Here is an 18189-nt window from a genome sequence, read left to right as displayed (position 1 = left end):
GCACACAGTGCTTGTTGACACCCGACAGCCGCCAATCCCTTTCCATTGATGCCTTAGGGCTGGGTTTTTCTGTTTTGTCTGATAGCACTGAGTGGTGCTAGGATCTTCACAGGGTGATGGGGGTAGGGCAGTCTTGTTCAAGGACATTGTCTCCAAGCTCCAGGCCCGAGCACAAACAACCTGGAAGAGAAGGGCAGGTTGAGAGGAGGGTGTTCGGTGATTCGGAGTTATTGACTGGACGGTGCATTGCTATATGCAAATGAATGGAAACTTGTAAAAGGGGTAAGATCTGGGGACAAGCCCCTTTTTCGTCTCCATCTTGGAAATATTCGGGCTGGGCCACTTCTGTGGGTCTGGAGACGCAAGGACATGGGCTTGAATAAACACTCATTTTGTTCCTTTCACTCTGTCTAGCCTCTGTTTCAGCCTCAAGGCATCACCATCAGGGTCCACTCGTAGGCATAGCAGGCGATCCTCTTCTCCTGCAGGCACAGAACTGCCTGTTAAGGCCTCGGGCAGGGGCTCCCGAGGGAAGGCAGGGCGCGAGGCGCGGGGAGCCCAAGGAGGGAAGGGATCCCAGAGGGATGCAGGGGACTGGGGAATAAGGGCGGGCTGGGTGGGGAAGCGGAGCCCCAGCGTTCCGGATCTCGGGACCTGCCGCCTCGCCCCGCGCTGACCTTGCCGCCGTGGCACGAGCGGTACATGAAGACGCTGGCGATGCCGGGGTTGCTGAGGCAGACGCCCATGATGGCCATGGCGGGCAGGATCCCGTACCACATCCCGCCGGTGCCGGTGCTGGTATCGGTGCCGCTGCCTCTGCACCGAGTTCCGGGGCAGTCCCGGCCTGCCCCGCGCCTCCTCACAGCTGAGCGGGCCCGAGCGGGCAGCGGGAGCCACAGTGCTGCTGGGGAATAGTCCCTTGGCAAGAAATGAGGCTGTGTCCGCGGCCCGATATCGTTCTCGGTCCCAATCCCGGTCGCTGACCCCCATCGGGATCAGCGGTGACGGGCGTAGTGCACGCTGGGAGTGGTAGTCCGGCGGATGCAGCGGCACCTTTAAGGCACAGTCTCGCGAGAGGCGGCGGTCATTAGGTGTGTGTGGCGTTGTCCGGGCCCGGAGTCAGGATCGGGATCACGATGAAGGAGGATAAGGAGAACGCCAGGCCCAAGGAGCGGCGCGGGGCTTTTGCCGGGACGGGGATTCTACTGGCCGTGGGCCCAGGCACGGGCCCAGGCACGGGCCCTGCCGCCGGCATGGACGGCAGAGCCGGCGCCGCCGAGCTTGATCGCCTGGAGAGGCCCAAGGACAAGAAGGAGACGCTCAGCAAGGTGGGGCCTGCGCGCCGCCGGGAACGGCGCCCTCCCCGGTAACGGGGGTCACCCTCTGTACCGGGCCCCTCCTCCCTCCGGTAGCAGGGCTCCCCCTCTGTAACGGGACCTTTCCCCGCTAACGGGCTGCTTGCGGGGGCCTCCTGGGACGGGACGTGTCGGGAGGAGGCGCGGTAATGACTCGTCCTCGGCGCTGCTGCCGCCGCCCTGAGAGCCGGTCCTGCCGTGCTGCAGGTGGTGATCCGCCGGCTGCCGCCCAGCCTGACGAAGAAGCAGCTGGAGGAGCACCTGCAGCCTCTGCCCGAGCACGACTACTTCGAGTTCTTCGCGAACGACTCCAGGTACGGCCGCCTGCCCAGTCCGGGCGCTCCCGGTAGCCGCCGCTATTGCCAGCCGGGTCCCAGTGGCGCCGCCGCCTCGTCAGCCCAGCGCTCTCGGTTTGTGTCTCTGCAGCTTGTACCCGCACATGTTCTCGAGAGCCTACATCAACTTCAAGAACCAGGAAGACATAGTCCTCTTCAGGGATCGCTTTGACGGCTACGTTTTTGTCGATCACAAAGGCAAGTGAACGGCACTCGATGGATGTTGCTGCTTCCCTGCTGTCTGTGCCGTGTGCTGGTTGAGTTTTGGAGGGGTGGGTGTGAGCAGCCACGTCTGACTTGTTTGGGTTTAGTGCCTCAAATAACACTTCCAGTACACCTAGAAATACATACATATATAGTTCCAATAACATCAAAGTCCTTTAAACGAGCTGGTTTGCCGTGTAACAGCACACTGTTTGCCATACCCAGCTGGATTTGTGCAGCCATAAATGTAGTGTTCTTGTCAGAAGAAAAAGCTTTAAAGCCTGCTTGTAATGTGCTGCATTCTACTATATTTTGTCAAAATTTGAGATTTGCCTCAGTTGCATTAACTTAAAATATTCTTTCTTGCACAATGAACATAGAGTCTGTAGGATGAGGCCATTATGTGGTGTGGTGCCACTGAGATGGCTGAACTGAGAGTGATGGGCAGTCTTAAATCTAGTATGTCCTTCTTGTCAGTCTGTGAATTTGCTGGTTTATTAGTATAGTGAGAGTGTTAAGGTTATGAATTCTGCTGTCTGTAAAGTGTTTTTTTTAATTATTAAATGGGTTTCCGAATACAATAATTTATTATGCTGTGTACGTAGTCTCTTCTAGTATTGCATATTTCTTGTGAGACTTCCCTTCCCGCTTTAGCTGTGGACAATATAATCTATTTTATATCCATTTCATCTTTATTTTAATGATTTTTTTTTCTCACAACAGGTCAGGAATATGCTGCCATAGTTGAGTTTGCACCTTTCCAAAAAGCTGCAAAAAAGAAGAGTAAGAAAAAGGATGCCAAAACTGGAACTATTGAAGATGGTATAACAGCGAGATAGTTTGTTTTGCATGTGTAGACTTGAAACTCTTAGCAGTAATTTGAATGTAATGTTTTTACTGTGACACTATAGTTCCACCAATAGGATGTTTGCTTAATTATATGTGAAGTTTATGAGCACTGCTTTGTCAGCTAGAAAGCTGTTAAATATGATTGTCCCAGACAAACATAATACAGCAGCTCATTTGAGAGCTGCTAACTTATGAAAAGGTGGCATATAAACAACCCAACCTGAGTAAATGTAACCGAGTAGTGCACATGCTACAGTATCTCTTCTTTCCCCCCCTCCCTTTTTTTTTTCCTTCTCTTCTGTGTAGATCCCGAATACAAGAAGTTTTTGGAAAGTTACAGTGCAGATGATGAAAAATTAACCTCCACTCCTGAAACTTTGTTGGAGGAAATAGAGGCAAGAAACAAAGAGCTAATAGGTATGGAAATCTGTGTACTAGTTACATTTTCCTAGATCACAAAGAAACAAATATGTTTTGTAATTTGAAGCTCAGTCTGGAGGAGACTGAATTCTTTTGTGTATTTGTACTTAGTATTTGTTAAACATTTAGGCTAATATTATTCAGTGTTTTGTTCCCATGCTCTAAAATCTTCTGTAGGTATAACTTTTAGATGACAAAGTTCCTTCCTGTTGCAGATGTTTGTTAGCCAGACCAGGCTGTGGAGTGGCTGCATTTCAGTGAGATGCAGTGGTGTGTAATGCACAGTGCTGTGATCAGTGATGTTCCATGCAGGCACAAGTTAAGAGATAGTGTGGTTGGGTGAAATACCACCAAAAAAAATGACCAGGTTTCTCTTTAAGTATCTTCAGGGATCTCTTTAAAAATGAGTGTGTCTGGGAAAAGCTTAATGCAGACAATGTAGAGATAGGTGTAATGGACATCCTGTAAATATCCTAAAGAAGTTTATAGAATCCTAATAGTTGCCACTGTTTGGAGATAGGTTTGGAATACTTGTTTCACTGCTGTATTGCTGTATGTGAAAGGAGACAGGCAGGGGAATGTGTAAGACTGCTTCCCTTCATATAGAGCTTTGTTGTAGGTATTGCAATATTGGATAAGTCAAAATATTTACTTTTTATTTTATCTATTCTCCAGCTAAAAAGACTACTCCTTTATTGAACTTCTTGAAAAATAAACAGGTAAGACTTACCTCCAGAATTTTCTTGTTTGCAAGTACAATTTGGTCATTATATGTTGATATACTTCTGCCCTTCCTTTTGAAGAAGGAGCTTTTGACCCAACTTGTAAACTTTTGGTTCATATATTTTAAAGGACTAGAGTGTTAGAATGGTGGTGCTTTGTGTACATTCTGGTCACAGCAAAACACCTCTTGTTGCACTGACAAAACAGATTCCATTTTAGTGCTTCCATTTTTAGTGCAGTATGGTTGAGGTCCTTGTAGATGATCTTTCTCCTAGCAGATAATGTTATTTTAACTTCTAACAATGGAGAAAATCAGAGGTGGGGCAGATTTAATTGAAATTTGAATGATAAAGGCTGAGGCAAATGTTGTATTTGAGTTTTTTAAGACAGTACAAATTAAGGCTTATGAATAAAAAAAATACTGCCGCAACATGTTCCAGTTCGCAACAACAACAGAGATGACAGGACTTTTTTTTTCTTTTATAAAAGAGGCAGTTTTGAGGTGAGTTGTTTGATGGCTTAAAGAAATGTTTCCTGGTGTGCAGAGACACTATTTCTCTTTGCTTTTACATACATAGAGACTGAGAGAAGAAAAAAGAGAGGAGAGAAGGAGGAGAGAATTAGAAAGGAAAAGACAAAGAGAAGAAGAAAGAAGAAAATGGAAAGAAGAGGAAAGAAGGAAGAGAAAAGAAGCAGAAAAATTGAAGAAAATAGACAGATGCCCAGAAAAAGAAAGAGACAGATCAAAAGAAGAACCAAAGATTAAGGTCTAGAACAGTTCTTTATTATAAACTGTTACATTCCCTTTCCCCTATTATTTGTATATCAGTCTCAAAATGTACTTTGGATATTGTGTGAAGAATCACATGAGTTTGGTGTTAGTAAATGACCTTTTTTTTTGTAATATTCAGTAGTAGGCATTGTAAAGGTTTACATGCTCTAATGTGTCATAGTAATATTTAAAATTTTTGTCACGTGACTGTTGTACATGCTGCAGTAAACAGGATTGTGAATTCGCTATGGAATGGAGTCTGTTTTTAAGCTTTCTAAAACAGCCTGGTTTAGGAGAAAAATCCTAGTCTGCTGTGTGAATAACGCTTACTCATACACTCCAGCTTTTAGAAATACTGTGATTTGCAGTAATATTTTTTTAATGTTTACTTCTTACTGGACTGTGGTTCCTTTGATGCAATTTTGGTGTTGTGCCAGACAATATGTATTAGAGTGAGCTTTTTAGTTGAGACTTCTGTTTTTTTTGTAGCTACTTAAGAAGCCTGAAAAAGACTTGGAGAGAAAAGAAAAATCCAAGAAACTGGAAAAAGAGACTCTGAGGGAGGAAAAAAATGCGAGTAGTGCATCTGCCATACGATCTGATGGGGAGACAAAAGAAGAGAAGGCAAAAAAGTATTCCAGTACTTGCTATAAATATATATGTATCTATAACTTGTTTCCTGATTGTACTGAGGTTTAGACTGCTCTGCCATGACCATGTTTTGAAATTCCTTTCAAATGCTTTTTCTCATATAAGGCATGGCCTGTGTTCTCTGTGCCACTGCACATTCCCATGATTACAGAAAGCTCTGTGAATTACCTGGAAATTCTTCATTAGTGGACAAATTTTAATCTTTTTACAACTCATTATAGGAACTCCACTAAGGGAACTCATATGTAGGTGACTGCAGCAGGCTGTGAGCACTGTCCTTGCAATGAGATAATTATTATAACCATGACAAGAGGAGAGGTGTTCTCCAGTTACCAGTCCCTCTAAGTCTTGTAAAAAGTCAAAGTGGAAAATGTAATTCTCAACAGCTCCGTGATCTGAGGTTCAGTTCTGCCATGTGAGAAATACAGATAAGATAGACAAATTCAGATGTTTTTTCAAAGCCAAAAGAGACAGCCAGCTGTGCAAGTAGGAGGCTGGGAAACTAGTGGTCAGTGTCCTCTCTGGCTGTCATGCATGACTTGGGCTATCACAGCCTCCCAAGAGCTCCTTAGTACCTGCCAGTGTGTCATCTTCCTATTGCACATTTACACTACTATTACATTGGTCTCCCAGCTCTGTTTGATGAATGTTTTGAGCTTAATTTTCAGTTTTGTTTTCATACAGATCAGAAGATGAGTGTGTAAAGGACTACAGGGACCAAGATAGAGATTTTGACAGAGACAGAGAATATGAGAGAGCACAGAGAGAGAAACTGAGACGCCAAGAAGAGGAGCATCGGAGGCAGAAAGAGCACTATGAGAAAGAGAAGGTTTTTAGAAGAAAAGAGGAAGAGGTGAAAAAGGAGAGAGACTTACTCAGAGTAAAGGGAAAGAAAAGTGATCTTACAGACTTTACCAGTAGCACGGACAAATCTGAGAAAGTAACAAAAGATGATAAAAAAGAAGATACAATTAAGAGGGATCGTATAAGAAACAAGGTGCTGGATTTTAAATTCATGTGTTGATTCATAGGGATCTGTGGTTTTTAGGGTAAAAGCACTTCAAGAACCATGTGGTTTCTCTGTTGAAACTTTCTGCAACAAACTGCCATTGCTAGAAATGTCCACTAAAATTTGCTTAACAGTAGTATTTCTTGTCACTGTGTAAGAACTAATCCAAGAAAACATGGGTTAAATTGTAAGACACTGATCCCTTTTTATTTGCTGACTTGTGCCATAGGCTATCTCTTTAAGGTGTTGGTAGAGTATCAGTAATCTGTCTGTCTGCTGATCTTATAGGTGCCTGAAAATGCATCTCAAAGTGGGAGTGTGATTAAAAGGGTTCCTTAAAATAGGAAACTGCAACTTGCAGAATATGACATGTCTTCTAGGTTCAAGAAATAATGTCTTGAGTGTAGTTTTATGCACTCTACAAAATCTGATTTTGCAGCATCACTGTGCTTGTTTTCTGTATCACTTGAGACATTGTCAGGTACAAATGAAACTCAGGGCTTTGAAACTTTGAAGTTGGCCTCTCTTCTGAGAGTGTGTGAGCGGAACTCAACAGGAAACTTGTTACAAATAACCTCAACTATGAGCAGTGTTCTTTGTGGCTTGAACAGGGATGTTGCTTTTCAACAGAGACAACCTTGATTTGGGACAATTGAAGTTACTTTGTCACCACTGTGGAATAATTAAACTTAGCCTGAAAAGTTTGAATTTGAGCCATTTCTAATGCCATAGAAATGATGTCATAGTAACCCTGAGAGCAGGGAGCTATGAAAGAGTCTAAAGAGTTTTGATTTATTTCAGGATCGCCCAGCAATGCAGCTGTACCAGCCTGGAGCCCGAAGCCGGAGCAGATTGTGTCAGTATCAAGACAGTGCTGCAAAGCCCCCAGATCAGGGAGTGGATAAGAAACAAGAGGGTGAGACCAGTCACACGAAGGAAGAGGAGTGACTGATGTGCCAGCCTTATGTGTTCTGTCTGTGCAGCCAAAGAGCATGTACTACACAATCCAGAAGTGCCTGCAGAGTGAAAAAGGAACAAAGGAAGAAAAGGGAGCATTGTGCTGTTGGATGTTTCTGGTTAAAGAACCTCAGTTGCAGATTCTGAATTTGAAATGTGTTCTGATTGTAATATTTTCAGTTATTTGAACTTATTTTCCCAACATCTAACTACAACAGAGAAGATAATCTTTGTGAAATAGAAAGACTTTATGGCCTTAAGTTTGATAATAAATGAGTTGTGGTCAGGAGGGGACAAGACCTGGATCAAAAGCCAGAGCTCTACTCTAAGGCAATTAGAGCCAGTGTTGGATGCACTTAAGCAGACTAAGCTTGGAGTTGCTTGGAGTTAACACAGGTGTTGCTGTGTTGTGTGGTGCTCCTGTGTGAGGCAGTGAAAGCTAAAGTGTGTCAGTCTAGCACTGAGACACATACACAGGTTAGGGTTGTTGAAGTACCAGTTGACAGGAGCCTTTTGGCACATACGGACGGAGCAGAATATCTGGCAATGCAGTAACCATGTTAGGGAGGGAGAGACTGTCCTATTCAGTGGTTCTCTGGATAAAGTAACTTTAGTTGGAGTGTATGAATAAGCTGGCTTCATAGTTGAATATGTCTTGATAAATTCTCATGTAAAGTCTCCCTATACTGAAATGCTTATTTTTAATCAAATGTAGCTGCTTTGGGCATCCTGTTCTTTTCCAGCATCTTTGGTTCTCTCAAGTCTGAAACGCTTCTGAACTCCTGCCCCCTCGGAACTGCTTCCTCTTCCCTCATAACTTAAAGTATTTTTTACAGCCCAGAACGAGACCTCGCCAGTAGCAGCTCCTCCCAAGCAAGCGAATTTTAGCCATAGCTGTTTTTGTACTAAACCCAAATAAACTCGCACAAACTCGCTCGGCCGCTGCCGCCCCTCACTGCGTGCAGGACCCCGGGCCGGCAGGGGGCGCTGCGCCTCCTCCTCCATCGCCGCTCCGCCCCCCCTCCCCCCCCTTCCGCCTCCTCGGACGCCGCCATCGCCAGGACTCCGCGCCATGGTGAGACATCCGCGGTCATCCGTGCCTTCCTGCCGTGCCCCGAGCCCTCTCCCTGAGGCTGCCGCGCTCGGGGGTCCGCGGGGGCGGAACGGCCGCGAGGGAGCGGGACGGAGCCGGGTGCACCATTCCCGGCTCGCCGAGGCCTGGTGAGGTCGGGGCTGTGCCGGGACTGTGGGAGGGACTGACCGCTGCACTCTCTTGCAGTCGTCACACAAGACGTTCAAGATCAAACGCTTCCTCGCCAAGAAGCAGAAGCAGAACCGGCCCATCCCGCAGTGGATTCGCATGAAAACCGGTAATAAGATCAGGTAACGAGCTCGGCTGGTGCTTTCTGAGGAGCTGTGGCCGTGCAGGCTTATTCAGGCGGCCTAGGTGGTACGGGCCGAAGGCGGGAGCTGGTGGCGTTTATGCCAGCGAAAGCGCAGTTTTGTGGCCGTGAGGGCCGTGCAGGGATGGTAGAGCAGGTGAAGCCTCTTGAGGCAGTGTGGGGCTTCCATGCCATTTTGTTCTGTAGTGGTTTTGCACCAGTGCTCTGCAAGTGTCCACAGACGTTCAGTGATGGTACGTGTAAAGTGAAAGCTTGAACTGTACGCGTGGATGATTTATTCCAGATTTTGTTCCCTGGTAGCTTCTCTGTTCTTGACACTCCCCTCCCCAATACCTGTCTTCTCTCATAGATGCCCCTTTGGGCTCCTGCATTTTCAAAGAACAGTTCCTGACCATGGGTACTCCAAGGTTCAGGGGATGGTGTGTAAGGGAGCAAAGGACTTGTTGGATGTATGGGAAATCAGATTGATAGTATGAGATGCTTGGCACCTGACTGTAGAATTAATTTTCCATAGTTTCATGCTTTCCTGTTGTGTTTTTTCTCTAGCATTGTGCTTAGAGAAATGCTGAGTGCTGTGACACACTGGATGCACATGGTGCATGCACAGGGTGATGCCTGTCCAAACCCTCTGGTTGAAAACTGCAGCATAGTTTTTTATCTCATACCAAATCATGAAAAAACGATAAGATCACTGACAAAGACTCTCTAACTAGTTAAAGTTAGAAAGTGGTATGTTTTATTGCAAAGTCAGGAGGCACAGGAGTTGCCTCCTAGAGTGCCTGCAAATTTCAAGGCTCTTTGCCCTCTATTTACCAAAGTCTTACATACTCAAAATGCTTATACATATGCATAATCCCAGGACCTCCCACTCCCTGCTTTGTATTATAATGAGGCTAGAGTCCTTCACGCCTGCACAATTCTTCGCTCAAATTGAGTTGGTGATCTTAAAAGATGAAGTCAGGGATGTCTTCCTCGCAATGACCTTTCTTCTGGCAGACTTTCATGACCTCTTGGCACAACTCAATCTCCCCTGCTTTGCTTCCAATTATTTCTGGATCCGGGTGCTGTCATGATTCCATTGGTTTTCATTTGTTCTCCTGATGGTCCATCTATCTCATTTCCTTCTATAAACACAACTAAGACAAGCACATAATAGCAAGCAATACATCACCTGTGTTCTGGTTTAAGCATCTAGTAATTATCTCATCTTTGTTTTTCTAACTTGCCTCTTAATCAATATAAATTACTTCTATCCCTTGGCTAAAATCTTAACTCTTTAAAATCTTAACTCAATACACTCCTTCATCTGTGCTTTTTAAGGCAACAGAATTCCCTCTTTCTCTCTTTGTCCTAAGCAGTGAGGAGAGAAACAGCTGCACTGGCTGGCTCAGGCAGTGACTCAGCATTGCTAGGTTCTGTTATTGTAGCTGCTCCCAACTTGTTTTTAGGCAGGATCAGTGGTGCGTGCACTCAGCTGGATCCTTGTCTTACACATGCCAGGTTAAAACTGGGCTCCGTTTCAGCAAAATTGCAGTACTTTTAAATACTTGACCATAGGGCAAAATCGCAGATTTTTGTCTCCTGGCACTTGAGTAGCTGGGCCATTGATTCTGTTCAAGCTTTGTGTTAAAGCAGGCTGCAATTGCAGCGCTTCCTGCTGTGGGAGTGCTGCCATTTTCTTGCTGAGAGCAACTCTGTTAACACTGTGGTTTCACCTACACTGTGGTGAAAGCATTTGTTCTTAACATGGGCAAGTACATGTTCACAAATTATGTGCTTTCATGGAAGAGACTTTTTCCGTGTGCTGTTCTGTTTAATGTTTAACAAATGTATGCATGCACTTTGCTAATTCACTCTGCCTTTGTCTTAGGTACAACTCCAAAAGGAGACACTGGAGGAGGACCAAACTGGGCTTGTAAGAGAGACTGTCCCGGGAGCTCTAATGAACACTGGTCTTTCTGTGTCAGATCGATAACACTCTCAAGTCATTCCTTCTGTGGTGCTGGACTGCAGTCCCCAGTATGGGGTTTTTATAAGCTAGTCTGGGATGCTGATGTTAACTGGGAAAATCTTTGTGTCTGAAACATGGAGACTGTGTTCTATTAGTGTTCTTTCAGGCATCACCATAAGCATTGACAGTGCACAGGCTTCTTAATAAATATGGACCTGAATGACTTTTGTTTTTAGAATTATTTCATATGTGTGTGGAGGGATTGTAATAATAAAATTCATGGTAATGGTAATTATATTCTCACTTATTATGAGGAACCTTGGCCGCTCTTTTCAGGCTGTGTCTTCCTTTTCACTGACTGTAAACCTTCAGGAGCAAAGTACCAATTTAAAAAAAAAAAAGTCAAAATCACACCCAAAGAAAATCTCTTAAAAATGCAGTACTGTAGAGTGTAGCATATAATGTTTGTGTACTCCCTAGAATATAAAGTAATGTGAGTTTTGTTCGGGAGTCTGGATTGGTTTGATAAGTCAACACCAACCACAGGTGCAGGTTAGTATAAAACATTCTCAGTAGACAGGTAGAAATTTAACATGGGGCTCAAAGGGAGAGTTTGCAGCTATTTAAAAAGGGGGAGAGGAAAAAGAGGGGATTAAAGGTCTCCAGGTAGTTGGCACTCCAGCACCCCTGTGCTGGTATTCTCCGCTGGGGCCTGTGAAACCAATTTACTACAGGGAAGTGGAGGAGGAGGTTGCGGCTCTGCACCCAGTCCTTTCTGTTCGCAGTGCTGAGCTGAGGTAGCTGCTCTGGTCAGCAGGAAATCCCTGTTGCTGTGAGCCTGTTCTCGCCTGCGGCAAAGCCCATCCTGACACTGAGGGCTGCCAAGATGCTGATTCATTCCTGGGTTCAGCCTCAGGTCGTAGGTCCATTCCTGAGAGGCAGCTTCCTGAGGAAGCTTTAGGCTGCCATACCTTCTGCATTGCTGCTTCTCACATTGAGGGTAAATAGATTTATCTCCTTTGTATTGCAACTCAGAGCAAATGACACTGGGCATAACATGTGCCAAACAGGTAAATGCTAAGAAATACACATCTCAAAGGTCATGAGGTCTCTCCTTCCTAAGGTGTGCTGTAGGATTCTGTCTGTCGGGGCAAGCAAGGCTGGGATTTTTACCAACTTTGGGATACTTCAGAGGTATCCTCTAGCTTCTTATCCTGTCTGGTAAGAGTGGACTCTAGTTCATCATCAGGGAGAAGCAGTAAGTCACTGCAACAGGAAAGCAGCAACCAGCAATGCCAGAGATGTTTCAACAGAGGCTCACGTGCTGCAGCCACTTTGACCCCAATGATTTTTAAACCTCTTCTGCACTCTTTTTGAAGTGAGTGTTCAGGAAATAACAGCACTGCTGAGGATTGGAGTTTGGCCTTAGCACCCACTGAACCTCCTCCAGCCTCTCCACATCACTGCTGGCAGGAAAAGCTCCTCATGGAGTTTCTCTGTAATAGTATCTATGGGGATCTGGCTGAGGAAGAAAATGAATTTTATGGACTTGAGAATGGAAAGAGAGTTTTTTTCCATGGCATTTGTGGGAAAACTTTCCTGAGCAGTAGATTGAGCAATTTATTACTATTTATTCGAAAGTCTCCCTATTACTATCATGACTATTATTTTCATTAGATGGAAGTAGCTTCTACTAAGCAACTGTTTTGGAAAATAACCCCTTGTATTATTGTTGGGAAGGATGAAATAGAAAGACCTTGCAAATATGGTGGTCTAGATTCTGGGAGTCTGAGTTCAACAAGCCAGATAGAAATGAAAGCATGCTTTGAGATTTAGGGTGTAGAGTACAGAGCCATCAGCTTGTGAACAACGATGTGCTAAGCTGAGGGCCAGCTCCCTTGATTAAACAATATGCTCCTACTTGCCTTAGGTAATGGGACATTTCTATTGGCTGTATGTAAATATTGTTATCTTGTATTAGATTGGTTGGTCTAACTCATACTATTCAACTTGGAAAGATATTTATTGTACAGTATTCAGAACCTCCCTCTCTTATCCCCTCTTCCCTTTCCCCTGCTCTTTTCCCTTCTCTCTTCCCTCTTCTCTTTCTCTCTCTCTTCCCTCTCTGTTCCTGCTCTCCTGGCCTGCTTTAGCTGTGCCTAGCAGCTACAAGCAAGGCCCTCACAATAAACCACGTGCTACCCCTGCTACTTTGCTTATAGAGATACTTTGTCGCCGACTCTACCGTCTTGGAGATACTCCTTCAATTAGTGCCCAGACGTGGCTGAAAGCCGGATCCAGCCTTTTCCACCTGTGGGAGACTTCTCCATGGACGGTAACTAAATAACCAGTTTTAGCCACCTGAAAGTGTCGCGAGCACAGCTTACGGCTGCAGCGCAGCGCCATAGCTGGAGCTCTTAAATTCTGCTGAGGTACACCTGGAGCACGGGAAGCTGTTACTGCCGTAGCAGCCTCCTCGAGCTCTGAGAGGTCACTACCTGGCAGTCCTCGAGCACGGGGCCGCCGCTGAGCAGCGGCTCCTTGGAGCTCTCCTGAGGATTTGCATTGCTACCCTCGAGCACTGTCTCGCCGTTGCTGGCAGCAGCGTGCCTGGAGCTCTCCTGAGGGAATCTGCTACGTGTCAGAGCACACGCGAGTGTTGCTGAAAGCACCGCCCGCACTACAGCTCTGAGTGGGACGTCCCGAGCACGGCAAGCCGAAGACGGTGCTCTGAGGAGGGACGTGAAGCAGCGTCCATGCCAGTGGGAGTGCCTGGCCAGCACTCCACGCCGTTCGAGCTAAGGACCCTGCTTTGGCAACACACAGGTGAGGAAAAATCAGTCTAATAATGGGGCAAACACACTCTACCGGTGATAAATATCTTTATAAACAACTAAAGCATTTATTGAACTCCAGTCAAAGTAAGTTACCAAAAGAAGAGCTAAAAAAACTCTTAGAATGGACTTTGATTAATTTCCCAAATGTTGACCGGTCAGCTGTATTCACCAAAGAATTTTGGGACACAGTCGGAAATAAGCTCTTTAATAACATTTCCCGCCGTGATTTCGCGGCTGGGGAGCTTCTCCCAGCCTGCAGGGCGCTTGTAGAAGTGCTTGCTGCGAAGGAGCGACCCGCGGTAGCTGCTTTGAAGAACGCCGTTCCAGCTGCGAGTTTGCAGCAGGACACGCCCACCGCCTTCCAGCCGAACCTCGTGGCTCCGGTACCCACCGTCCCGCTAGCCCCTGCCGCCCTGTCCCCTCTCCCCGCGGCCCCTGGCACCGCACCTGCCCCCACTATCCCCCCCTCCACCCCGATCCGCGCCATCCCGCTGCTCCCTGCTGTCCCGACTCTCGCAGTATCGGCCCCCGGTTCCCCCTGCGCCGTCGCGGTCCCCCTCCTCGCTTCCGCCCCATCGACCCCGCCTCCCCTGGCCGCGGCTGCGACCACTGCGTATCCCCCTCAGCGCCACGCCGCTTCCCCTTCCTCGGCACCCCCCGTGTGCGCTGCCACAGGAGCCCGGCCGCCCTGCCCGCCTGCGCCAGTCCCTGAGCTGGCGGCTGTGGCATCGCGGCCCCCCAGCCCCTGTGTCTCCTCCGGTGTGCACGTGCCTGCGGTTCCCTTTGTGCCCCCCGGGGCTCCAGCGCGATTCCCCTGTCCCGGCCTTCCGACCACGTTCCCCTGTCCCGGCGCCGCGGCACGGGACCTCGTAGACGCTGCAGCCGCAGCCCCGGCCAGTGCTGCCGCGCTCCGCCTGCCCCGGTGCTCGCCGCGGCCGTCCCCATGTTAGAGACGGCGCCCTCCTCCCTTCCCGCTGCCGCTCCGGCCCGACCCCCGGTCCCGCCTCCCCGGCGGCTCCGCTCATGCCCACACAGACCCCCATGTTTGCGGCCGCCGCGCCCATAGCCGTGCCTCCCTCCGCAGCAACAGCCCAGCCTCCCGCCCCCAGCCGCCCCGGAGCTCCTCCGCTGTTCGCCGCCCCGCCGCTGCTCGCCGCCCCGGGCGGGGCCGTGCCAGCTCCGCCGCAGCCTCCTGCGTCCGAGCTGCTGTGACATCGCCCCGCCGCTTCTTGCCACCGCGGATGCCCCGTTCCAGCCCACAGCCGTGACCCCACTGCCCCCCGCGCCCCCAGTCCCGGCTGCGGCGCTGATGAATACAGGCAACCCCAGCCTAGCACGTGCGCCGTGATGCCGCACCACACGGAACCGCTGGGGCGGCCCGCGCATGCGCACTTGCTGCTTCCCCGGAACCAGCACGCCCCGCCTCTACCCCCCACAGCCTTGGCCGTGGCTCTGACACAGCCTCCCAGTCCCGACCCGCCGCCTGCCACGGTGCAGCCTCAGCCGGCATCCCTGTACCCTGCTGCGCTGCTCCCGCCGCCCCCATGCCATGCTGCACGACCACCGATGCCGCTGCCGCCGCCAGAGCAGATATTCGCAATTCCAGAACTGTATTCATCCGCGCCGCCAGCCCGGCCAGTTCCTGCTCCAACAGCCCCAGCTGCAGCCTCTCCGCAAATAATCCCTCCCGCAGCTCGGCCCGCCATGCCACCACCACAGCACCAGCCCACGGCTCCCACACATCTGCAGCCCCCAAACATCCCTCCGCCGCCACCGCCGAGTCTACACACAATGCCGCTACAGTCGATTCCTGCACCGCCTTGGATGCATCCTTCTGCGCCACCCTCTCTGCCATATGCCGCCGTCTCGGGCACAACCACATCTTTCAGAGACCCCTCACCAGCGCACGACCCTGCCCAACTAACAGCTGATGTGTCTTCGCTGTCAGCTCCTCTGCCTCCGATGCCTGCTGCCCTACCCCAGCCACCGAATCTCCTCGGTCACCCAGCTGCGTTCCCGCCCTCAGCACCCCTAGTACCGAATGAGACTTCATTGTATCACAACTCGTCCATACAGTCCCAGCCATGCACACAAACTGTGCAAGGAAAAGGGGGAGAGTGGAATATGACAGCTGCTTCAATGAATACAGGACAGACAGAGAACTATTTTGCTCCTGCAAATGACAACCCTTTGATTCAAATACAAGAGAACCCCGAAAAACAAATAAGTCTGTTCCCAAACAGCTCTACAGGGCCCCCTGTGTTTGGGACAGACTTCTCAACCCAAAATGAGACATTAAACCCTGAATATTCACTAACATCAATCTCAAAAATACAAAACCCCCAGAAGTGTTTTGACAATTCCCAGTTCACAGACTGGCATGAAGTCAGACGCCAGATTTGCAAAGAAGAAAGTCTAAATCCTCTAACTATGCCTGTGCTATTCAGCCAACAAGCCGAAGGTCCAAGAACATGGACAGCTATCCCACCTCATGAGATAAAAGAACTACGAAAAGCAGTGAAAGACAGTGGCATTTGCTCGCCATACTTTAAACAACTGCTGAAAAGTACCCCAGAAGAACACACGCTAACACCAAATGACTGTAAAAATCTCGCCAGTGTAATTCTCACAGATTCACAATATATGCTGTGGGAACACATATGGAAAAGAATGCTTACAGGGGTTTTGACCACTTACAGGCAAAGTACTGATGCAACCCTTCGCACCCTTACCATATCTAAGTTGACTGGTGAACATCCTGATGATCGGAATGAAGATCAAGTGAACCTACCCAGAATAGTGTTCAATGACATTAAAAAAATGGCTTGTAGAGCCTTTTTGCAGATTCAGCCTGCAGGAAGTTTTGAAAAAGCCTACAATCTGATTAGTCAAGAGTCATCTGAACCATTTACTGCATTTGCAGACTGAGTGATACAAGCAGCAGAAAGGCAATGCGGTGATGATATAGCTCGCCCAATCATGATAAGGGACATTATTAAAAATAACACCAATGCTGAATGTAAAAGGGTAATCAAAGCCCTAGGAAAAGAAAGACCCACAGTACCTGAAATGATTGAAGCCTGTAACAAAATTGTAAGTCCACTACAAGTGGCAACTATCCAAGCACATGAACTTGGAAAACTTTAGGAGAAAAAATTGAGCGAGCTCTTACAGCTCAAGCAACACAGGCAGAGGCATGAGACCAAAAACTGACTGAAATCCTTGCTGCTTTGCACCTGAACTCCCAGCAACAAAACAACACTATGGCTGTTATGCAAACTGCTGTAACCTCAGCACCTTGCTACTTTTGTAAAAAACCCGGTCATATTGTGAGAAATTGCCCAGAAATTAAAAGGGGTGCACAAGCACCTCGTCGCTGCCATGCCTGCAAGAAAGGGAAACATCATGCCTGGCAATGTCGAGCTAAGCATGACACAAGGCAAACCCACTCTCCAAAAAACTCCAAAGCGAGCGCACAACGCCATCGTGTGACGAAACAAATAGTGGCACCCCAAGCACCTGAAGCAAAATTTATTAATGCCCCGACTCCACAACACTCTGCTACGTTACCAGTCAAATCCCAGGTAATGACCCAGACCTACTACCATCAGGATCCTGGTGAACTTTGGCAACCTCCAAATCAACAACATTTTTGAATGACAATGGCTAAACTGTTTGTTTGATGGTTGGAGCTTTGCACCTTGGCTAAAGGAACTTTGTAAAATAAGCCTGTTCATTTTAATAGTAATAGTAATAGTTGTAGTTTTAGTAGTAGTTCTCTGCATACTTCAATGTGTGCAGAAAATTATGAGTAAAGCAGTTTCTAGTATTTTTATTGTTCATCAGAACTGGGGAGATGTTGGGAAGGATGAAGTAGAAAGACCTTGCAAATATGGTGGTTTAGATTCTGGGAGTCTGAGTTCAACAAGCCAGATAGAAATGAAAGCATGCTTTGAGATTTAGGGTGTAGAGTACAGAGCCATCAGCTTGTGAACAACGATGTGCTAAGCTGAGGGCCAGCTCCCTTGATTAAACAATATGCTCCTACTTGCCTTAGGTAATGGGACATTTCTATTGGCTGTATGTAAATGTTGTTATCTTGTATTAGATTGGTTGGTCCAACTCATACTATTCAACTTGGAAAGATATTTATTGTACAGTATTCAGAACCTCCCTCTCTTATCCCCTCTTCCCTTTTTCCCTGCTCTTATCCCCTCTTCCCTTTCCCCTGCTCTTTTCCCTTCCCTTCTCTCTTCCTTCTTCTCTTTCTCTCTCTCTTCCCTCTCAGTTCCTGCTCTCCTGGCCTGCTTTAGCTGTGCCCAGCAGCTACAAGCAAGGCCCTCACAATAAACCACGTGCTACCCCTGCTACTTTGCTTATAGAGATACTTTGTCGCCGACTCTACCGTCTCGGAGATACTCCTCCATATTATTTTCCCTGTTTGACTGAATCTGCTTTTCAAACTGGACAACAGGGATAACACAAAGTAAATTTAGTACAAATTAAACTTGGGTTAAAGTCAATCTTCTGCAGAACCTTAAATAAACAAATATCTCTGGGTTTGAATGTTTTCTGTTGTCTGTGTCAGATCTCTTTGCCCTCTCCTCCCTGTAAGAGGGGATCAGGAATCTGCAGAGCTGGGCTAACATGATAACTGAGACATCAACAGAAGCTTTAAAGAAAAAATATTTGGATATTCTACTCCATTGATTTTGGTGGATAT

At 47.5% G+C, this 18189-nt stretch overlaps 2 protein-coding genes and 1 non-coding gene across 3 annotated transcripts; all 3 read left to right on the top strand.

Moving 5' to 3' along the window:
* Positions 1-1068: 1068 nt before the first annotated feature.
* On the top strand, positions 1069-10852 carry LOC134565132 (regulator of nonsense transcripts 3B-like). Its single transcript, XM_063424555.1, has 12 exons — positions 1069-1328; positions 1563-1669; positions 1782-1888; positions 2618-2716; positions 3050-3160; positions 3839-3882; positions 4465-4653; positions 5148-5290; positions 5994-6306; positions 7120-8350; positions 8555-8645; positions 10549-10852. The coding sequence occupies exons 1-10, from the start codon at positions 1137-1139 to the stop codon at positions 7264-7266; spliced, it is 1452 nt and encodes a 483-aa protein (XP_063280625.1). The 5' UTR covers positions 1069-1136; the 3' UTR covers positions 7267-8350; positions 8555-8645; positions 10549-10852.
* On the top strand, positions 8312-10852 carry LOC134565133 (large ribosomal subunit protein eL39). The gene is made up of 3 exons (XM_063424557.1): positions 8312-8350; positions 8555-8658; positions 10549-10852. The coding sequence occupies exons 1-3, from the start codon at positions 8348-8350 to the stop codon at positions 10595-10597; spliced, it is 156 nt and encodes a 51-aa protein (XP_063280627.1). The 5' UTR covers positions 8312-8347; the 3' UTR covers positions 10598-10852.
* Positions 10307-10434, top strand: LOC134565140 (small nucleolar RNA SNORA69). The gene has a single exon (XR_010083787.1). It is a non-coding gene; the product is annotated as a small nucleolar RNA SNORA69 (small nucleolar RNA).
* Positions 10853-18189: the final 7337 nt, after the last annotated feature.

Source organism: Prinia subflava (genome assembly GCF_021018805.1).
Source record: "Prinia subflava isolate CZ2003 ecotype Zambia chromosome W unlocalized genomic scaffold, Cam_Psub_1.2 scaffold_33_NEW, whole genome shotgun sequence".
NCBI lineage: Eukaryota > Metazoa > Chordata > Aves > Passeriformes > Cisticolidae > Prinia > Prinia subflava.
This window is presented reverse-complemented; position numbering and strand designations above follow the sequence as displayed.